This window comes from Ambystoma mexicanum, chromosome 3p, assembly GCF_040938575.1.
Source record: "Ambystoma mexicanum isolate Mex_15411 chromosome 3p, UKY_AmexF1_1, whole genome shotgun sequence".
Lineage (NCBI taxonomy): Eukaryota > Metazoa > Chordata > Amphibia > Caudata > Ambystomatidae > Ambystoma > Ambystoma mexicanum.
In genome coordinates, this window is record NC_090925.1 from 502214684 (window position 1) to 502238492 (window position 23809).

General features: G+C 44.5%; 1 protein-coding gene across 1 annotated transcript in view; it reads left to right on the forward strand.

Annotated features, from left to right (window-relative positions):
• The window catches only part of RIPOR3 (RIPOR family member 3), an 898683-nt gene that overhangs the window by 495813 nt on the left and 379061 nt on the right, over positions 1 to 23809 (forward strand). Inside the window, exon 5 of the mRNA XM_069651171.1 lies at positions 7980 to 8126. Coding sequence (XP_069507272.1) covers positions 7980 to 8126 — 147 coding nt within the window. The remainder of the gene's footprint in view (positions 1 to 7979; positions 8127 to 23809) is intronic.

Genomic DNA, 23809 nt, shown 5'->3' on the forward strand with positions numbered 1-23809 from the left:
TCCCATTGAGCCCTATGGGGGCTCAAATGGGAATAGGGATGTACCGGGTCCGGGTCCCAAGAATGGGAATTACCGGGCCGGCTAAAAACGGCTCCAAACTCCTAATGAGGCCCAAAAGGAGCAGATACAACAATTAGCTGTATGTACTATGTTGAACTTTCAATGGATTCTGTGAGATTTTGTTTGAGGCTGCTACTCCTCCACGTAAAAGGAGCAAGATCCTTTACAACCTTTTTTTTCTATTAACATAAGTTACATTAAAATACACCACATAATATATTTTACACTCTGAAAATGTCTTCCTTTACGCACATCAACACATGTACACAGGCTTTTCCGTTAGTAGTAAATAATCGTTTCAGTAAATTGCCCTTGTTTTCTATGAGTTCTGTGTACAGCTGTTTCATATTCAGTGTTTTGAGAATGTCGAAGAGGGCTTCTTTCGTTTTCTTTATTGGGTTTGTGGTCAGTAAATTGTGGTCTCAGGGAAAGATGTTGTTGTCTGATATTCTGATGACGTCTGTGATATCACCAAACAAGTCTGAGCAGGTCTGTTAATCAGTTGATATGTGGTTATCCCTTTGTGTGTGAGTGGGAAGTGGCCACGCAATGTGCATGCCTGGAGGGTGCTGGACCCAGTGGTCTTCTGCCTGGCTGTGAGGTCTCCTCTGATCTTTCCTGAATATGTGTGGCAGAGAACATGGTCTCGCCTATTGTTGTATCCGTAAGCAACCATAGACTTCAGACCCAAGTGTGAGAACCACCCTGGAAGCTACGAGTTAATAGGGAAAAGGATAGGGCAGGATAGGACAGAAAAGAGCAGGAAAGGGAGGCAAGCACAAAAACAAGCAGTGTTTGGTGGATGGGGCAGTGTTCATATGACCTTGCTCTACAGGCACTGACCGAACAACAGCAAAAGAGAAACAAGCATTGGCAATGCCAACTGTGTTGGCTTTTGTGTAGGCATGGTAAAGGTATTGCCGTATTGGTAATACCTGACCATTGATGGTAGCAGCTGCAAAAAATGTGCGAGTGGGCATATAATAACAGTGCCTGGCAAATGCCTAATACTTATACATATACCAAAATGGGTGGCTTTGCCAATGCTTGTATTTAACAGGACTTCAGTGAAGGATGCACATAGTGCTTATAAATTGAGTGGCTTAAGGCAGACCTGGTTAAGACATTTTTATTGCACAATTAGCACGTTTACAGCTCAAATTTACAAAAGACTGCTTTAAGAAAAAGACCGGTATGCATTTCGAGCTCAAAGTTTGATTGTAAGTCTTGATAAACCTAGGTCAAAGAGTTCCTTGGAGGATGTGTTGGAACGGGGAGGGGCAGGAGGTAGGTGGGAAGTCCATCGGGAATAAGATGGCCATGAGCAGTCAATGGGTGGGTACATAACCAAACAAGGCCTACAAGCTGTGTATCTATCCTAATATGCCATTTAGCGCCACCTGATAGCACAAACTAAGAAGGCCTGAAGGCAGGTTAAGAGGGAAAGGGACTGGGCAGGACATGCTAAAAGGGCACGAAAATGAAAGCAAAACAAAGACTGTCATTCAATGGCTTCTAGACAAGGCAGGTGGGACATGGCCTTGCTCGTCTCACAACGCATGACTGGAATTTATTAGAGAATAAGTAGTGAAGACAAGGCTTCCTTAGAACTGAATTATTAAATAGCAGGCGCCGGCTCTGGGTCCCTACAGATGTTGAGTGTTTAAAGAGTTGGAAGTGACACACGGCCCTTTCAGATCCAAACTATAAAAGAGCACAAAACTAATGAAGCCCAGGATCTATAAGGTCCAAACTATAAACGCGTGTACAGTGGCACCCCAGCCCTGCAATCTGTTTGCCGTTAGAACCAGCATTGGTGCATGAGCCCTATTAGTTGAACCAGAGAGGTGTCATGGCCGCCAGGGAGCACAACCTCTAAGTTATATCCCAGAAGCACTTCTTTCCTGCAGCCTGTGCTGTAATGTTAACACTTTATTGTGTTATTGGAAGGCATATTTAATAGCCGTATAAAGCGTGATTGGGCAGCGTTTCAAGATGCAGTTTTTAGACGCCCATTTCTGTCTAAATACAGACTTTTGTGCCTTTGGCAGTTTAAGTACAGTACCAAACAGACACAAGAGCCAAGTGCTGTCTGGGCTTTCCGACATATTTGTACCCGTCAGACTGTCATTTTGGGTCATCTTCAGTGCTTAATTTGTGGGGGTGTTTGCCAGGGCTCAGGCCTAGCACTTATTTTTGAGCCCCGGCACATATTGTCTCAGACCTTTTCCGTGACCGCAGCGGCTCTATGGAACAATCTTCCGCAGCTGATAAAGAACAGTTCGAACTACCTTGCCTTTAGAAAGGCGGTCAAAACCTATCTATTCTAGATAGACTTAGTCTGCTCCGGCTGCCGCCCCTGCTCCAGCGCCAAGATACCTTTACATTACAAATTCCAGTAACATAACATAACAGACTCACTTTAATTATGAATCGGTGTTAGTCAGTGCGTCCATCAACCGGTGCAAGCTGAAGTGTAACCCCAAATATGCTGACACTGTGGGGAGCAGCTGTGGGTGGCGGCAGCAGTGGTGGGGAACTGCCCACCCACAGTGTCACATGAGTGCTAGACAATATGTGGTAATGAATTGGTCATGTTTCAAAAGTAGAAGAGGCATGGATTTTAATTCGCTCAAATGTTCACGCCCTAAATAGCTGCTACTTTGGGCAAGGATATTACCATGTGGGTGCATCAGTCTCCGGTGCCTAACTGTCTCCAACTTAAGTCATTAGTTTAAATATTTATTCTCGAAATTTTAAATTCATAATTACTTACCACAAGTCAAATACTGTAAAACTGACTGGGTTTTTGTGGACTGGATGTACACATGACACAGAAACAGGACACTTTTGTTAAGTTATTTTATTATCAAAACCCTCTCTAAACACTTGTTTTCTAATAGTCCTGTTTCAAACTCGCAAAATGTGACCCATGAATGTTTGCACTGCAGGATCCCCAAACTAAAAATGAATGAACCTCAAATTTGTTTTTGTTAAATAGGGACTCCATAACTCTCACCACAAACTGTTAGTGGGATCCGGGAGTCTTCTACCCCAGGAATTGTGTAAAGAGTAAGGATTGGTTAGAAGAAATGGACAAACTTGAAACGATGGAACATGTTGATTTAGAACTGTATGGAGAGTAAGCTGCCCCGCTTTGCTGGTGCATCAGGACTGTTATAGTATTTAAATCGTATTTTTCACTGTAGAAGTAAGGTAGGCCCAAAACCCAAAACAAGCCAAATCAATCCAAGGAGCAGAAATGAGTGCTCAAATTGCAGGAAAAAACATTTTCCCAGATACAATTTCGGCCGGGAAAAAAGACAAACTTTATTCAAAGCATCATAAATTGAATGACGGCATATGTAGGAGAGAGTCATGAGGAAAGACTTGACATTGGGCCTCATTCCGAGATCGGAGGTAGCCATGGCGCTATTTGCGCCATGGCTGCCTCCAATACCGGGTCCGGCACCGGTCTGGTTCAATGGGGACTTACTGGTGCATTACGACCCTGGAGGGACCGGTAAGTCCCCATTGAACCAACCATTCCCCATTCCAATTTGAGCACCCATAGGGCTCAATGGGAATGGGGAGGGCGCTAATAACGGGCTCGCAAATAGCAGGCCCGTTATTAGCGCCCTGGCCTCTTAGCGGGACCTGTAATGGACTTGTGGTCAGACCACACGTCCTTTACGGTTCCCGCTAAGGGACCTCGGAATTGGGCGGTAAGGGATTACCGGCACTGGTCTTCTAACCGGTGCCCAGTTTCCCTTACCGCCCAGCTTGTAATGACCCCTATTGTTTCAAGACATATGAAAAAACACTGCAATCTTATTGATTGGTTGGTGCTAATAATCCCCTACAGAAAACCATACATTTGTTAGCCCTATTGGCACAAACCTTCCCTCGTGATCAGACCAGTACCACCCCTCTAGCAGTGACCTAATGTCCGGGTCAACAGGAGTTTTTCACCCCCATTGGCCATAGGTTCACTTTGTTGCTTTCAGACCCCTCTCTCATTGGTCAACCCACCTTTGAGTGTCTGTGGTGTACTTTAACCCTCAGATTTAACCTACTCCCTTGTGAGGTGTGGACAGTGTGACAACAAAATCAAATACCTCATCCTATTCCCATGCGACCAGAACGCTTGGCACTCCCTGGTGGTTCTCACCCGTATAGCTGTACAACTGACAACTTATTTCATAACTTCTGTGTGGAAACATGTTGCATTTCAAGAGCTCTTCTTACCATGGGAATAAGTGACCTTATAAAAAACACTACTAGGACACCACTAGATGGAAATATTTTCCTGAATGTATAAGCTCTGTTTCCCTTAGTTTCTGCAGTACCAAGTGACTGGGCATTCCGTCAGTGGGAGCAGTAGAGTAACACCCTATGAATAATCCCCTGGTTGCACTTCAACATTACCACGTTCCCGTCAAACTGTGTCCTTCAACTTCTGATGTGCTGGCTATGGATTTGAAATGACGCCCGGCATCCTACTCCAACCTGCACCCTCAAACAATCACTGCACAGCATTTCAAACCACCTTCAAGGATGCTGGCCCTGTCTGTGCACCATCTGAAACAAACCAGAATGAAGCCTAATTCACTGCAGAAAACTCTGAGTACTTTCTGTGTCCTAGTCATCTTCAATCTCCAACATTACCTATTCCATATTAGCAAGAACCTCTGCTTGCTGTTAACACACATCTCTATAGGTTTCCTATACATTCGTTAAGCAATCTACCCCTACTTGCCTGTCACACTGCATTAAAGCCTTTCACCTACCGGGTGTGCCTTTTGCACTTCTCTCTACCTGCGAAATCTACATTAGGTCTAATCAGCTATTACTTTGCCGCAAAACGATCCCATTATACCGCCTGGTCTGCCCTCTACGTATGGGGCCTACTGTACGTCACTGCCGTCATTTTCTTCATTGAATTGTTCAAAAAAATGCATGGTCAACTGACACAGCTAATATGTAGCAGAGTAGCCACGCACAAAGACAGGACCGCTGACCTTATAAATGGCTCACTCTCCTTACTATAGGAACTTCCTTAACCGGTACTTTCTCTCACGTCTGGGGTGCTGGACTTGCATCCCAACAGTAGGACCACTCTTGCTTTCAAAGGAGGGAGTCCTATATGGAAGATGCAATTGAATATTGAAATCCATGAATTTGTACATTTAAATACTCATAAAATACTGTGATCACAATTGTGGGAATAAAATACTCTACAACCTCTGTTACTATATTTTCCTCCAGCAAAACACTGTTTAATGTTGGCAAGGCCTACCCATGCCTCTTCATGCACACCGCTCATGTGTTGGTACCCTCACCCCGACATGTCCTTCCCCACCCTATGAAAATGCTTACTCTGTATATAGGGGAACATCTCTTTATTCACCCAGTCTGCAGCATTTGTCTACTGTATATGTCCTATTTCTAGGAACTCTTTTGCCAGAAATAGTGTATTGTATTTCTTCCACAAGGCCTGAAAGCACAAGAAATAGAAATAAATATTTCTGGCATGGGAGACCTCGTTCCAGAAATGTAACAGCTCTATTTGTAGCGTGAAGCTCACCTGCAGACGAGAGAGAAACCAATTTTTTAATTCATGCCACCCTGAAGAAACAGAAGGAGTACTGTTTTTGGTACAAGACCCACCAATGTTAAAAATATTGCTTGTTTTGTCTATAAAAAGAAATGGTAACCCCTTTTCTATTTCTAGTGGAAAATTTTGGGGAGCATTGGCGGAAGTGATTTAGGATGAGGCGATTGTAGGAGTTGTTGTAGGTGAGCTAGGAGAATGACAGGGAAAGGGGGATCACCCATAGATGCTGGATTGTAGTGGAAATGTAGTGCATTCTGGTAGTAGTATCACGTGTGTAATGAAACTCCATTTTAGAAGTTAGACGCCATCTTGAAATTGTGGCCTAGTGCCATAGCTTTGCCAGTATGCTCAGATCCCGTTGTGAGGGTTATAAGGGTGTGCGTGTGTTTTCTGCTCACAGCCCTGGCAGACCTACAGAACGATAATTACCTGAAGACACAGTTTTTTATTCTACCTTATATTAGTGCTTGTAAACCAGAAGGAATGTGCCATGCAAGGCCAAGAGAGGGCCGGAATGGACCTTTGAAGAGTTATCCCACAAGAACGGGGGTGAGGGCTTTAGGCCTTCACCAGTCAGATCTCTAAGTTACAGTGACCCGGGACCCCAAGGCCAAGACACAAACATTTGAGTGCACTGACCAGTCCAAGACCCCTGGCCATAAAACTGTAAAGTGGCCAATCGATCAGAGAGCAGGGACAGGCTGCCCCCACCATCGGTTCATGTAATTTGTGCTATGAGGTGCCAGGGGAAAAGGTAACACATTTAAGCTACAGGTGGGAAAGTTGGGGAGGTGCCAGCATGTCTGGGATTGAAGTGTGGGTTCATGTAGATCTGAGAAGTTATCACAACCCCGAAACTAGCCACCTAGCTTATGTTCTTGGTACCAGGTGCACCGCAGAGCTATGAAATAAGGAATTGTGTAACCAAATTGCCAATTAGAGTCTTTGTATTTGATGACGAAAGAAGAGGATCGCCATGTGGAAGGAGATGGACAGAAGATGCTTGGATCAATCACCTGGCATCCCGTATGGAGCAGGCTATATGTGTATTGGGTCACACCAACCAGCTACCTGGATTTGTAACCTATGTGATGTATGTCACTTGTGACGCTGTGTATTTTTAAAACCCATTGATTATGCTGTTTATGTCAGAGAGCTCTGTGGCAGCAGAGTTCTTTGCTGGCACGTACTTGTATTTTTGTGAGAATAAACCTTGTTCTCCTTGCAAGATGTGTGCTGGCCCTTTTTGCCTATTGGGTTGTATTTTTTCTGGTTTGAGCATTGAGGGGATACTCTACAAAAGTCTGTCACACGCTAAAAGTCCAAACACAGATTCTGCATCTAGCATGTGGGCCCTGCAGAATTTCGGGTGACGTTTTGGGTCATGTGGGACAAGGTCCTGCTGTTCCATTATTTAGAATAAAATCATCAAAAGGACAGCTGAGTACAAAGTAGTGTCTAATTTTGGAGAATGTTATCTTGCACTTCGTTCTCTCCCGCAATGTCTTTCCTCAGAGGGGCACTGTGGGAAACGTCATTGGGTGGGACAACAGGACATTGAGGGAGTTGATTGGGTGGGACATAATATTCTCCAAATGTAGAGACTAGTCTGGCACTATCTAATTTTAGAAAAATTTGAAATTCCTTCTTGGACATGGGAAGTGGTATAGAGTGTCCAGGTTTGGATAGTGTGAGTACGATGTAAGGCCTGCACTCCGCCATTTAAAGAATGATGATCTTTAAGGTGATCTTAAGATATTTATACATATTCGAAATATTAAAACTCCTTGCTGTCTCGAAACAGGATGAGAAGCCTTGTACCTTCAGCTGTACCTTGACTGTACTAAGTTGCACTGTTCATGGCGCTTACATTGTTAGGTCTCACGGGACACAATGAACCTCAACTTCTGCCTTGCATGTGGAAATCCTTACTTATGAAATGGTTGTTAAATCAGTACTGTAGAGCACAATTTTTCTGGCTCCGTGGACCAACAACAATTCTGGTTTGCATTTCTAGAGACTCTTCCATTTTCTCCTACCTTACCACAAGAAGCGCAACTTGTACTGTGTAAATTATAGGTCTGTGGTCATTGACACAGAGAATTCTAACATGCAATCAGGGTTTCAGATTGACAAGAAATTGGCAATTCTCTCCACAGAAACTGTTTATGTGTCATTTTCCCACCATGAAGGATATCCTGAACACCTGAATGGAGTTTACTACTTGCAGGAGACTAGTTCACAATTAGTAAAATATGTCAGTCTCAGTAGCCAAATTTATCTTTTGACTTTTCCTTTGCAGGAATTCCCTCAGCAAAAGCTCAGTGAGATCAAAGATGTCTGTGAAATCGGTAAAGTTGTATCCGTCTCTGCAGAAAGGATCTACCAGCCTGGATCCACAGCCACACCAGGTGAAGAAAATATTTGAAGCCTTGAAAAGAGGAATAATGTAAGGACTTTAATGCGATTTCCCATTATCAAAGTATACAGTTGCCTGATTTTGCTATATGAATAAGGAATGTTGAAATCCACGAAACCTTGAGGAACCCCACTTTGGTTGAGTCGGGTACTCAGCTTTTTGATTTAACATTGTACTTGTGTCCAATCATTTATGAGCCATAAAGAAAAAAAACATTCTATGTTGATAATTTAGAGGTTTCACGCAAAAAGAACTTGGTATAAAATAACTAAGCCTGTGTAATGAAGAGTTAAAACTGAAGCAATAAAAATAACTAATCTTACATTGAATGCAACAGTAAAAATAAAGAAATGTTCAATGCAAAAGTAACAATGACAAGTATTTTCTCTTGTTTCGTTTCTGAAAAGGCAATTCTGATATGTATTTTGCTTTCAAATGTTATTTGTTGGTTACTTTCTTTTCGTGCACTTACCTAAATCCCTCCAACTGCCCTCTCAAACCTCCTCCGACCATCTCACCTATTCTAGACCTTTGTGATCCTGTGCCTAAGTGTTATTTTTTGCTTTGTGATCATTTTGAAAAAATGAAATATGTTGAAGTTGGTACATTTGTGCTTCATTTTTAGATTAGTTATTGTCAGTACACATTATTTCAGTCTCTGTTTTCCTTCTTTTTTGTGGAGTTTTGTGTGCTGTCTACCGATTTTAGGCGGTCTAACCTCTTTTTAGGAGACTGAGAAGGTTCTCAGTGAGTGATTTGATCTTCACAGTATCAGTTCTTTTTACAGAGCTTAGTATAGTTCAATTAAATATCCTTGAATATTGCAACCTTGTTACATGCTTATTCAAGATGTCCACTAAATCTGTAGTACTTGTATATTTTAAGTATTGAAAAAAAAACATTGTTAATGGGATTTTATGGTTGCAAGGTAAAATGGAAAAACCAAAGAAATTTGCCAATTATGCTAAGCTAAGCAACCATAACTCGTGCCACCGCCATGCACTGCTGTGACTAACACCCAGGACATGAAAGATGAAATCACCAATGGACTGTCCATATTGGTATGCCTGCATGTTGTGTGAGCTTGTATGCTTTTTCAAAATGTGACATTGGCTATATTATTGTGTTGAGATTGTTGAAGACAAGTAACTTTGCTGATTGACACCAGCACTCTCTGTGCTTACTTTGTGATAGTGCCAAATACAAAACTTAAACTGAACAGAGCACTACTTGTTTGAATTTAACTAGCACTCATTGTGCTTAATTTTTCACAATCCATCTAAATTTGAAATTTTCACTGAAACCAAATTAACGTTCTAAGTACATGATTGCTATGACTCTAGGAGTTTCACTAATACTGATAGCCACGTTGCAATTGGCTTGTCGTTCTAAAGAACTAGATTTCCCTGCAAGCGCAGGGTATTTCTCTTTGTCAGCACGTTAGCGCTTGCACATTTGTGCTGGTTTTTGGTGGTCTGTGTTGGACGTGTGGACAAGCCAGCATGAGGAACTCTGTGCGCCAGAATAGCGTAAATCCCCCTGTTATAAGTGAAATGTTTATTCATTATTGTACATCATGGGGCTTCATCATGAGCTAGTCTTGCTTCTGGTAGCACAGAAACTACAATGTGAAGCGTTAGTACGCTACTACATTAATGAGTTTTACCCAGGCAATACGACAACTCCAGCTAGTGCTCTAGAGACAGGGAGGAACTCCAGTATGGACAAAAATGTGCAGGCCCTGCCCCCCCCTGTATTACCACCCAATAATGACACCACTGGCCTAAACACACCCGACACATACCCTGATACCCAGGACTCAAACATAAAGCCCTCTCTCCCTGCTAACAACATAGTCCAAGGTGGAGAACTGAAGGAGGAGGAACAATTGTGGATCAGCCCTCTAGCAACTAAAAACCCACAAAACATAGAGACAGATATAAATCCTGAGAAGGTATGCTTTAAACCCCCGGAAAACCTCCGGTCCATGACCAAGTTCGCACCTCACCTCTTAAACAGGAATAATACCCACGTAATTAAGAACTTTACTGGAACTGGGAGGGGAAACGCATGTACAAATCCCCACTCTATAAAAAATATCCCTGCTGAATACATGCTCCTTACCCAAACACACCATCGATATACACGATTATATCGTAGACAGCAAGATCGATGTCATGTGTTTAACTGAGACTTGCTTAAAAGACTCTCACACAGACCCAAAATAGTCCCATCAACATCTCCTGACTATGACTTATTCTGCAAAAGCCGCCAACAGGGTAACGGGGGGCAGGGTGTAGCCATACTGGCAAAAAAATAAAAGAGCTTGGCCTCTTTGAATCTAATATTGAGTGCGATGAATGTGAAATCATCCATACAAAACTCACCCTTAATGACAATAACTGCGTAAACCTCTTACTAATCTATCGCCCTCCGGGAAGACATGCCCACCTTCAATGAAGAGGTGGTACACCATTTGGCTCCCTTAAATAGACCTAACTGTTCCACTATAGTGTTGGGGATTTTAATCGGTGGCAGTGGAATACAACAGACAAGGAAGCTCTAAGTCTAGGACAACACCTCACCAATATGGGTTTTAAAATACAAAACAACAAACCTACACATGTGAAGGGCAGATGAAAGTTATTATTTCGAATATGAACATTTCAAAGACGAAAATGTCAAATTCGAAATGTTCGTATTCAAAATAATAACCCCACAGCTAAATTGCTTTAGTGTACCCATTACCCCCACCGCCTTACTTATCTTTCTGCAGCACACTTCTCTGTGTGCCGCTGAGTCTCTGCAGTGCCAGTTCCCTTCACTTTTGTGGATGGGAACTGGCGCTGCAGGGTCCTTTTCTTTTTTTCATTTTTCCAACACTTTATTTTGGATGCCGGTACCACCCCTACCACCCTCGATTCCATTATAGCAAACAAGGGTGCAGGTGGCAAGCCCCGCAACCTCAGCTTGCCTTGTTCACTATAATGAAAACTGAATGGTTAAAATGTTCTGCATTTTCGGTTGTATGTAATTTTGGTACAGCCGAAATCCGATAATTTAAAGCATTTGGTTTTCTATTTATATTATCGTGCAATGCCAGGAAGGGCAACATTCTTGACTGGGTGGCCTCATGGAACATCACAATAGATTGGGCTGACACTAAACCATGCATTTGGTCAGATCATTCCTTCGTTGAATGTCTTATGAAATTGCCATAGAAAGCACGTCACACACATAATACTCCCAAAACAGTGTCTAGTAGAAACCGGAACAAAATTAAAACAGAGGAGCAGGACAATTCCCTCAGAATGATCATGGACCACAGACCTGGATACTCTGAGTAGACTGACAGAGGGTATGGATCACACATAAACACTTTGTTGGACCGAGTTGCCCCCATTAAGTCCAAACTAATAGGAGATAAACCAGGCCATCAGAATTGGTTTACTACAGCTCTGACCAATCTTCAAAAATCTAAAGACAAGTTGAACGGATCTGGGAATAAAAAAGACCAATGAAAACAAGACAGCCTGCAAGCTGTTGGAAAAGTCAGACAAACCTAACATTTACGGAACAAAAAAGAGTTTTTAAAACAAGCAAATTGAAAAGGCAGAAAAGAATTTAAAAAAAAACTCTTCAAAATATTCAAGAGCCTAGAGAAACCTAATGCAGTCACAACTGGTCATAACAGACAAAGAGGACTGCATTAGAATCCAACAAGCCTTCACCTACAAGGTTATTTCAGCTCAAAATAAGATCACAAATAGTCTAAATACAGTGGTGAACTCTGAACAACTGACGAGAAATGAGAGGAAGGAAAGGGAACAACCCAAGTTCCACTTTAAAAGCAATGCCCTGAGTGAAATGGAAAGAACCCTCACAAATATGCCCCAACCCCCTTGCCCAGGTGATGTCCTACCATCTAAAATCATGCTGGGTAACATAAAACCATTTACTCCATTCCTCAAAAGATTTGTTAATGCTTCCTTCTGTCACAAATCTGTCCCTAACAATAGCAAGGATGTGGTGGTGAGCCCACTGTTAAAACAGGTTTAAACCTCAAGGAGGCCTCTAACTTGAGTCCTATGACCAATATGCCCTTCCTGCTAAAGACTGTAGACAATATTGCAGCTTTGCAGTTATAAAAATACCTATAAGTCTCGGGTACCTTCCACCAAAAACAATCAGACTTCTGAAGTAACCACGGTATGGAAAGCACCCTTCTAGACCTAAAAATACAGATGTTGGGCACTCTTGATAGAAGTAAGACAGGACTGTTGATCTTGTTAGACCTATCGGCGGCCTTTGATTTACTGGACAATGAACGTCTACTGAAAACCTTGGCAGTCACTGGTAATTGGTCTGAGGATGCTGTTGATTGGAATGGCTTGTTTCTGAGCAAAAGGAGATCTAGAGTCTGTTGCGGTAACACCACCTCTGAATCAGCAGATACACACTATGGGGTTCCACAGGGTACATGTTTATCCCCAGCACTGTTCAATGTAACCAGTTGGAACTCATAGTGATACAGTTAACCAACTACGCTGTTGATGGAGCTGAGCGGCAACCACACAAAAGACTCAGAAAAACTATCCACCATTTACAGATCTTTCAAGAGCTGTATGACGTCAAGCTGGATGTGCTTGAACAGCGCAAAAACAGAACTCATGATCCATTGATCAATGCAAGCAAGGGCTAAACTGGGGATTGACTACATATACTTTGAGATGGAAGGCTGCCGAATTCAAGTGTCGGATAAAGTAAAGGCCCTAGGTGTCTTCATGGACCCCTCTGTTGGAGGTAACACATGTAGATGGTGCAGTAAAAAAATCCCACTACCATTTGGAAGTATTAAGACAGATTAAACCATCAGTAACACGGAAAACTGTGAGACTCTCGTCAAGGTAATTATCATGCCATGCCTAGACTATTGCAACGCATTGCTCTGCGGCGCAAGCAAAGAGTGTATGCATCAACTCCAAGTAATCCAAAATGAGGCAATTGGGATTGTCAGCAACATCCCCAGAAGGGAACATATAACAAGCACAAGGAAGGAACTCTATTGGCTGCCCGTTGCAGTGAGAGCTCGCTTCAAGATGTTCACATTGATCCACAAGTGCCTCTATGGAGAAACACCTCTCTACTTAAAAGAGAACTTGGTACAATGCGAAGCAAGCAGAACCCTTCGCTCCAGCACCACTCAAAGCCTAGTGGTCCCCAGAGTGAAAAGGACAAGAGGAAATGGTTGATCCTTCCCAGCGCAGGCAGCCCCTGCTTGGAACACTCTGCCTGTGTCATTATGCTAGGAAAAAAGGCTACTGCATTTCAGGAAAGGGCTGAAAACACTACTATTCGAACAGTGTGTTTATCCAGTGCCCCCTATATTTGTTATCTTGTCTGTCTGAAACATCCCCAAATAGATCTGCGCCCTAATTCCTGCGGGCTATGGCGGGTTAGAAACAAATAATTAATCGATGACATCACATATCCTGGGAAGTTGCTTTTCTTCAGTGATAGCAAGAATTTTAAGCAGAGGACTTGATCCGGTCGTGCGGCATTGAAAACAAGATACACATTCTCTAAAGGTGCTGTACATGTAGACCTTAACCTTGTGCTATGTTCTTAAGATACTTTCATGGTACACATACATGGAACAATAAACAGGCCCCAGGCAGATAATACAATTTAGTTACATGATGATGAACTCTAATCTTAGTGGCATTTTCTGGCTACAGTATTTGTTTCCTCCCGACTAGAGTTTCCCTGTATGTGCCTTAGATTTGTTTGCATTGATGCTCTGCATATACCTTTTATACTAACACACGTGTGTAGTAATTATTGTATTGCTAGTTGTTGATTTCAAGTTTAACATTAGTCAAGATTCTGACAGGCTTGGATGTATGAATCTACCAGCCATTGTCTAGGTGTTTGTATTATTAGATTCCTGTATTAACAACAAAACGTCAGTAGAAAGTTTCTGTTTGTTTCAATAATGCCTGCCTGTCTATTTATGCTCAGAGGTCTTGCCGGATCATTTTAAGAAAATGCTCAAAACTTTTTACTTTACTCAAGTTGCAGTTTTAAATCTGTTTTACTTGTTCTGCATCTATATATTTTCCATTTTTAGTTTTGACTTGATTCATTGTTTTTATATTTAGTGTGTTTACTCCTGCTGCAGTCCTTTGTGCCCTGTAATTTGTGTGTTGTTTACATTTGTTAATTTTACTTTTTTCATTGGATTTATTAGGGCTTTAGGAGCCCATGTTGCTTTTCTTGCATTTTAGGCTTTACTGTTTTTTCATTGTTCTTTGTTTGTTTGTTTACAGCGCCCATTTGCCTGTGGGCCTAAGGCACTTTGTAAATGTTAAAATAAAATACATTAAATAACTAAGTACATTTTCTGATACACAGAGTAGTTCATGAGTGGCCTTCCGATCACCCTTAATATGTTGCTAGAGACACTCTAAACAGAGCCCCTTGCAGGGCCTTTCCATCAGGATTGTTAGAGAGGAGTCGGGTCCTATGTGATATCATCAGTTATGTCATCAATTATGCCATTTGTGATGTCATCTTTGATGTCCTGGGTGTTAATCTTAGCAGTGCATGGTGGTGGCACGAGTTATGGTTGCATAACTTACCATAACTGGCAAATTTCTTTGCTTTCCGATTTTATCTTGCAAACATAACGTCCCTTTTCAATTAATTTCATAGATTTTTATTAGTGCAATTTAACCATAATGTCCCTTTAACAAAGTTTTGTCACTGACTTTCAATGCTTTTTATGACTGAAAATGTTTCATGATGTTACAGCACTGTATATGTTATTAATAATTCCTCTTTTAACATATACGAAAGGATTATAAACCTCGTTTAACAAACATATGTCTAGCAGCGCATACTGATGTGTGGCATTTTCAGCAGCGCATGCTGATGATGCAAGTCATGGTTTAATTGCCTAGGGCATGAGGCTCGACCATGACCCTGGCACTACCAAACCACTCTCACCATCCACTGCACCTACCCTTCATACTGGTCCAGTGTCCACTATCCCCCCATAATGTGACCACTGCCCAGTGTTCATGGCATGCAGCCATGACCAGTGTTCACAATCAATGGGGCATGGGCTTCGGCCATGCTGCAGGCCCCAATAATCAAATCAGAGTAGACATTTGCCCTTGCTGGGGGCCAGGCCCACTGCCCAGGCACCAATGTTATATCACTATTTGTGTTCCTACATTTTGACACTTTGGAAAAAAATAAAACACAGGACAGATTTGCAAAATGATGCTTTCAGGTCCTTGCTGATGCTCCTCGCTCAGGTTTGATGCAAACTGGTCCAGTACTTCAGGCTGTAACCATGAGCAGGAATAATGTTTTTCCCATTCAAGCCTCTCCCTATTTCAAAAATGTTACCACATAGCCAGTCCCTGGTGGCCATGCCCACTTTAACCCAATTGCTGATCCCTGGTGGCCAGATTGATGGCCCCAAAAAATGTGACCACTGGCCACAGCCAAAGGCTTTGCCTCAGGAACTAATGTTATGTCACTTTTTTCACATCTGTCCTTGCCAGGGGCTAGGCTGTCTGCCCACTTTAAACACATTACAAGTCCCTGGTGGTCATGCCCACTTCAACCCCATAGCACGGCCCTGGTGGCTATGGCCAGTGCAAATCTGGCAAGTGGCCATGGCCACTTGCACCAAAATTGTATCACTATTTTTTGTATCTACATTTTTACAAGTTTCAACAAAAAAACACAGGGCACATTTGCAAAGACATGCTTAGGGTCCTTGCCAATGCTCCTCACACAAATTTCCTGCAAATTGATCCAGCACTTCAGGCTGTACCCACGAGCAAAATGTTGTTTCCCATTCAAGTCTATCCCAATTTTGAAAATGTTGGGATCCCCCCACAGCTTTGCTCCCTCTTCACAAAATCCCTTCAGACTTTATACAAACATTACATTTTCAGTCTATAACCTTTTTGCAAACTTTTGTGCAGATTCGTCAAATGGCGCCAAAGTTATAAGCTGTCCAAAAATATTGGGACCCATCCTATAATTTTGCCCCCTCTTGATGAAACGGCACCAAACTTTGCAACAATATTCACTTTTTGGTCGTTATTTTTATTGCAGAACAACGGAGAAGAAAAACACCCGTTTTTTTTTCTTTTTCTGGACATACCCCATACCATCGTCATCCCCCCTCACCTCATCAGGGATAGTTTCATTTGTTTGACAAGTGAAATGTGTTTTTGAATACGTTTTACTGCGATGTTGGCTGACTATTAGCGCAGTTTGCAAATCCAACATGGCTTCTATTTCAAAAGATTTGATGCAACTCACGTTTCTCAAGTGACCAACCAGTGGCCATGTACGTAGTCCATGAACATTACGCGACTCTCTGATTGTGTCAGAGGTGGACACCGAGTCAGGATGTAATTCCGCAGACCAGATGGAGATATCACAAATCTTTTTTTGTACCTACTTTTTGGGCATTTTAAAAAAAATCGACTGGATGGATTAACCCCAAATTTACAAAAGCACGCTTTCAGGACCATGCCACCACTCCTCATCCATGTTTGGTGCAAATTCATCCAGCGGTTTGGGCTGTAGCCACAAGCAAAAATATTTTTCATTCATGTCTATCCAGTTTACAAATGTTTTGGGACCCCCTTATGACTTTGCCCCTTGCCCCTGCTTGACGAACGTGCGTAAAACTTTGCACCCAAATTCAGCGTCGGGTCTATACTTTCTTTGGAAAGTTTCATTCAAATTCGTTTTACTGTGCCAAAGTTAGAAGCTGCCCAAAAACTGCTATTTCCTTCGGGAAGTGCAATTTACCCATAACCACAGGGTCGCTACCGCAGACCCTTTGATATTTACATACACTTACATTCTAAATATTCTCATTGCTTGGAAGAATTTAAATGCATATCTCCTTCAAGGTATTTTCGGAGAACTTAAACACTTCTCCCCGATCCTCACTCTCCTTACTTCCAGTGATCACGCAATAACTAAAAGCGCAGGCGTGCACAAGCTGCGGCTTGTCTTTACTGTTCAATATGATTTGAAACAGCAGTTTTGGTGCGCATGCATGCAGGAGATGTGGCTCATCCTAAGAGTTCGAAGTACACACGTGCAAGGGTAGCGACTCATCTGTACAATTCAATGCACCTGCAAGAGAGGACTGCCAAAAGCCTTACTGTACCTCATGGCGCTGCTCTCATGCTATGCTGTTATTTATCCACAAGGTAACATTCTTGTAACAAGTTTAGCGGCAACTAATACTTGCTCAGCACACCTTCCAAAGTCTTGAAATTGAGAGAACACGTATTTTAAGTATTTCCTGAATTATTATTTTTACTCAAATTCACTGCGCTCCCACCTGAGACTACTGAACGTGTCTCACTGTGAAATCCTCTTCCTGGATTCTGTGAATGTTAATACTCACAGTTTAATTCAAGATTTCACCAGGAGATCTAAAAAACATGACTTGGTCCCGAACAGCTTAGGCAAAAGGCAGTTTAGAACGCTGCTGAAGGTTCCAAGTCACTGTCCTCGCCTCAGAGCCAATCAGTTATCAGAGATAACCCCACCATCTTGGAATGGGAAAGTCACAGACCTCTGAAGAAATGTAGTCAAGGAAAACATAAATCTCCAGATAAACTCACTCACACACTCAAATCTCCTTCCCACATTTGCCTGCTATTTCTGTCTTCTAAACAAAGGAACCTGACAGCAGCCCTCTAGTTCAAGAAGCCTTTAGGGGAATGGTGAGACCAACAACCTATGGTGCACCAGACATACCAGAGCTCTGGGCTTCATCAATACGCCAAGCATGCATGTCACTTTACTGGGATCCTGCCACAGGCAACAGAGCACGGTGCAGATCCCGGGGCAGAGAATCCTCAGTGCATAGGACATCTCGCAAGATCACCTGCTATGAGCACAGCACATGCCATTAAACAGCTGAGGCTCATGCCAGGCCTTTCGGTACCTCTTATTCCACACCAAGCATTCACAAGTGGATTGCATGGATGGTGGAACCCTACCAAACGAGCTATATCAGAATTGGTTTTTTCTGTAGAGGGACAGGCTCCATCTTCTGAGCAGAGTGATCCACCGCTCCCACCTGCTCCTGAGTAGGAGCTGCATGTTCCACCCATGATGAGAACAGAGCAGGCCTCAATTATACACATTCATACTACACATCCAAAAAGTGGTGCCACAAACCGTACCTGAGCTCACCTTACTGGTCCCTACCTCATAGACATCAGGGCAATTGGTTTCTTCATAATACATCGGGACTAAACACACAAGTCAATCATGAGCCAATTTAACCATTTTATGACAGTGTCAGGTCCATCTTGCCAAATCTGCAAAAGCTGCTGAATCCCACAGGCCCTCTTCAAGTGCTTCCAACCCAGCTCTAATTACTCCAGCTGAGTCAGTAATCACTGGGAAGGGAAAGGAGTAGTGGATAAAATAACACACTGATTCTCCTCTGCAGTAGGGATAACAAGAACATAAATTACATACTCAACACTTTCATGAAGTTTTAATCATTCCCACTATTCTTCCTTCCTCATAGGATTTCCGCCTTACCTGTTAACCTCCTCAAGAAGCTGGGAGGTAGCTACTAGTTGAGTGGGTACTTTTCTATTTTCACAGTATAACCTGTAGTTAAAACTATGTGGTGGTTCAGTTTTCCCTTGCAACTAGCACTTAATGTTCTCATCGGAAATAAAGTATTTTCTTTTTCTTCTTTTTTTTCTTTTTCTGAGTTCCTAACTAACTGTCTCTACTGCTTACTACCTTTTAGAGGAATCCTTAGTATAACTTATATACATCTCACTTGATTTTCCTTTCCGCTTGCTTCATGTAAGTACACTTTGCCAGGTTCCACCAAACAAGGAATGCTACTATTTAAATATAACTACATTGACTACTTGAACAAATGTGCTCTTAGGCTTCTTTTCCAATTGAACGTTATCATGGAAGTGATGGGTCTGCAACACTAATAACACTGCATGTACGATGAGCAGTCTTTCTCCCCGCCGAGTCTCCGAAAGGGAACACGTCGCTCACTTCAGCAGAGGAAAAATGTTGTCTTCGCTTTGTCGATAGCCCTCTTCTCTCACACTGTTTGGCCTGGCGCGCCTCCCTCAGATACCGACATGCCTTTGCTCTCTTGTTTACCGGTCGCCCTCTCTCTCTCTCTCTCTCTCTCTCTCTCTCTCTTTAACTCCACCATGTAACATGGGCTCAGAGTAGGAATGCGACACTTGTGCCATTGTTGCAAATCCACTCACGATAACGCATCAAACAAGAATTAAAGGAGCTTCAGTCTCTCTGTAAATTATTCACTCTGAAACTGGTGCGCATTCATGGAAGACACTCTTTAAGTATGATCCTTTTGGCAGACTGAGTCCAATATTTCTCTCTTAAACGCTGAACTCCCACCTGTAAACTTCACTTTACTCTGCTACTGCTTCCAGAAACAATTCTTCGAGGGGATTGGGTCATCCGACGTATTCCATATCTATGACAGTAATCAACACAGCTGTCCTGCTTCGGAAAATCTTCTGGCGCCTGCGTCCTGCGTCGATGACGTCGATACGCTGTCCTCGAGGGCCTCCGTTGAGCCGACGTCACTGGATGTTATAAGTAGGACGCACAACGCCTGTAGCCTCAGTTCCATTTTTTCCGCGAACGTGTTCGCTTCGGAGATCTCGGCATGCCTCGACTCTTCTGAGTTCTGTTCTTTTGGTTCCTCAAACCTGTTAGTTTGTGAATATCTATGATGTCCTCGTCTTCTTCTACCCCGCGGCTGGGTTTTAAGAAGTGTCGGGAATGTGGGTCCAAGATGTTGTTGACGGATTCGCACGTCACTTGCCTGTGGTGCCTCGGTGGGGACCACGACACGGATGACTGTGTGGACTGCCAGTCGCTTACTTCGAAGGCCTTGCGCGAGCGTAAGAAGAAGCTTTCTGTAGGTAAGGTGGCTAAGCCCCAGAAGTCAAAGTCCACCGGCCTTTCAACTGACGATTCGAGGGGCGACTCTCTGCATCGTCATCGTCGGTCTGGGGGGTCTCGGTCCCGGAGTAGGTCCCGCCATTCCTCTGCCTCTTCGAGGCACTCACGGAAGCGCCATCACCGGTCGCCTTCCCCGTCCTCGTCTGAGGACTCCGCCCGTCGGTGGGTTGCTTGTCCCAACAAGCATTCCACTCCTGCTGAAGGGGATTCCTTTCGGCAGGAGATGATGGTGATTTTTCAGTCGCAGGGCTCCGGTCCACCCGTGCCGTCGAAAGACGCCGGCCATGACCGTGCTAGAGACACCACTCGCACGCCTTTGGGCTCGAGTGGTCGTCGCGATCGCCAGGCACCTTCAAGGTCCCGGTCGGACAAGGTTGGTCGCTCTAGACATGTCAGTTCCAGGTCCCGGTCCTCGATGCCCTCGAGACCGTCGGAGCCTGTGAAGTCTTCGAAGAAGACATCGACGCCTGCGGCGCCAAGGTCTTCGCGGGACTCTCTCTCGAGGCTCCGCCTCCGAGGAAGCTGGCAACGCCATCGGCGCCCAGGCTGTCGAAGGACATGCTCGGGGCTCCGCCCTCGAGGACTGTGACCAAGCTGTCGGCACCACGCTCGACGTCGACGCCGATTCCATCAACACCCTTGACGCCTTTCAAGGCTGTTTTGTCGGAGGTACCCCGTGGCACGGTGGAACCCCCTAGAAAGCCTCTGGCCAAGGCCAAAAATGTCTTTGTCCCTTTTTCTGTGCCCTCATTCCAGCCTCTGGATTATATTTCTGAGGTGGATGAAGGGTCTGAGGAAGGTATGGTTCCTGAGGAGGTACCTGATGAGATTATGGGCCTCATTACGACCCAGGCGGTAAGTTACCGCCTGGGCCGTGACTTTACCACCATGGCGTAAACTACGTTTACGCCATGGTGGTTGGCGGATTTACCGCCCCATTCCAAGCTTGGCGGGGCGGTAAATCCCCATTTTCCCATTTACCCTTCCCCATTCCCATTTTGCCCCATAGGGCATAATGGGAGTGGGGAAGGCGTTAATTACGCCACCGTAAATTACGGTGGCGTAATTAACTCCATGGTCCCTTAGCGCCAAGGATTTTAACACCTGCTAAAAGCAGGTGTTAAAATCTCCATGGCGCTAAGGGACCTCGTACTCAGGCGGTAACGGTCGGCGCTGTTTACGCCGCCGTAAAAGCCTTACCGCCTGAGTTGTAATGAGGCCATTTGTCTGGGCATAGCCAGATTGAAGACCTGCGGCAGTCATTGCACGACACCAGTGGTCTGGACACCTCTCCAGAGGTGGAGTTCTGTAGGCCTGAGCCTGGCACCCATGCAGAGTCCTCGTACCGGCGCCTTATGTCGAGGGTAACGGAATACTTGGGGTGGTCTGCGCCACCACTGGATTTTCTGCAGGATGACCTGATGGATATCCTCGACCAAGGTCCACCAACTGACCCGGTACTGCCATTCCATATGGCCTTGCAAAGAAGGGTGGCAGCGACTTGGACTGCCCCGGAGAGTCTCCCGGCAGTGAGCAAGTCTTTGCCACAAAAATACCATCCAGCCAGAAGCGACCCCTGCTACTTGACCACGCACCCCACTCCGGAGAGTTTGGTGTTGCAGGCGGCTACGGCCCCAGCAAAGCAGGTGTCGTACCCTACCATCCCTCCTGATAGGGACGACAAGCGTTTTGATGGCTGGGCGAAGAAAGTGTTTTCTTCAAGAGGTATGGCTTTGCAGGTAGCCAACTCTGTGTGTGCCTTATCACGTTTCACGCACACTCTGTGGAACTGTATTTCGTTATCGGCTGATCATATTCCCGTAGGGGAGGAACGGGATGGTTTTCTTGCCATGGTGCAGGATGGCAAGGATGCCATGTGTGAGTCCGTTCAGTCAGGTCTGGACATGGCAGATTGTGTCAGCCGGCCCATGTCAGCGAGCACCGTAATACGCAGGTTTGTGTGGTTGTGGAAGTCAGGGTTTGCTCCTGATGTGCAAGCCCGGCTCCTCAACATGCCCTTTGATGGTGGACATCTTTTTGGCAGCAAGACTGACGAGAGCCTTGAGAGGTTGCAGACCTCCAAAGCTGCAGCGAACTCGTTGAGCACTGCAGTTCGCCAATCCTAGGGGACAGCAATGGAGGGGAGGTTCCTTTCGATATTACTCATCCTTTAGTAGATCGAGAGGAGCTGCAACTCAAAGGGGCCACTGTAGGAGTGCCAGAGGTGGAAAACAGGGTACTCGAGGCACCAAGGCCGCTCGGGCAGTTGCCTCTTGACCCGCAGGCAATGCCGCAGCCCCTTCAGCTCAGCTCAGTTCCTTTCGATATTACTCATCCTTTAGTAGATCGAGAGGAGCTGCAACTCAAAGGGGCCACTGTAGGAGTGCCAGAGGTGGAAAACAGGGTACTCGAGGCGCCAAGGCCACTCGGGCAGTTGCCTCTTGACCCGCAGGCAATGCCGCAGCCCCTTCAGCTCAGTAATGAGGCCATGTCCCATGGTTCGCCGGTTAGGGGAAGGCTGGTGCAGCATCTTGTAGAATGGCATGCCATTACTTCAGATGTGTGGGTTCTAGAGATCATAGCCCACGGCTAATGTCTTCCTTTCCTCCAGTCCCTGTCATCCCGCAAGAGGTTCGGTTCCCGGATGATCCTCATTGCTCCGTCATGGGACCGGAGGACGCGGTACCCGGACCTTCTTGACTTGTCCATCTGCCCTCCACGTTGTCTTCCCAACCGAGACGATCTGCTCTCACGGGAGGGGGGGTCAGGTGTCCATCCAGAGGTCAGATCCCTCAACCTTCATGCTTGGCTTCTGAAAGGTTGAGAAATAAGGATTGGGACCTCCCTGAAGACGTGATGGAGGTGTTGCTTTCGGCCAGGCGCCCCGGCAACAAAGTCCCTGTACCATTGCTGTTGGAGTAAGTTCTGCGACTGGTGCAGGTTTAAGAATGTGGATCCTTTTTCATGTGACATTCGTGTGGTTCTGTCTTTTTTGCTTTCTTTAGCCCACAAGGGCTTGCAAGTGGGTACCATTAAAGGTTACCTGGCTGCGCTGTCCATATTTAAGCGCTCGTCTGAGGAGTGTTCTTATTTTAAAATCCCTTTAATTTCTCAGTTTCTGAAAGGGCTCAATAATGTGTTCCCGCCGTCACCTTTCCAGGTGCCCGGTTGGGATTTGAACCTTGTTCTCAAGTTTTGAATGGGTGCTCCATTTGAGCCTTTACATTCTTGTCCTTTGAGACTGTCAACCCTGAAAACTGTATTTTTAGTTGCGGCCACTTCTGCTTGCAGAGTGAGTGAGTTACAGGCACTTTCAGTTAAGCCCCCCTTCACTGTGTTTCATAAGGACAGGGTTGTCCTTAGAGTTCGTCCTTCCTTTCTTCCGAAAGTGGTGTCGGAATTTCATTTAAGCCAGAAGGTCATTCTTCCGGCATTTTATCCTCCTCCGCATCCTGGTAAGGACGAGGAGAGGCTCCATAGGTTAGATCCTAGGAGAGCTTTAAGTTTCAACATTTCACGCATGTCCCCAATCAGGGTGGATGATCAGCTCTTTATAGGTTATGCTGGAAGGCGTTTGGGACAAGCTGTTACTAAGCAGACCTTTGTCTAGATGGATTATCTTGGAAATTTCTGAATGTTACCACTTGGCGGGTAAGGACCCTCCGGTAGGCTTA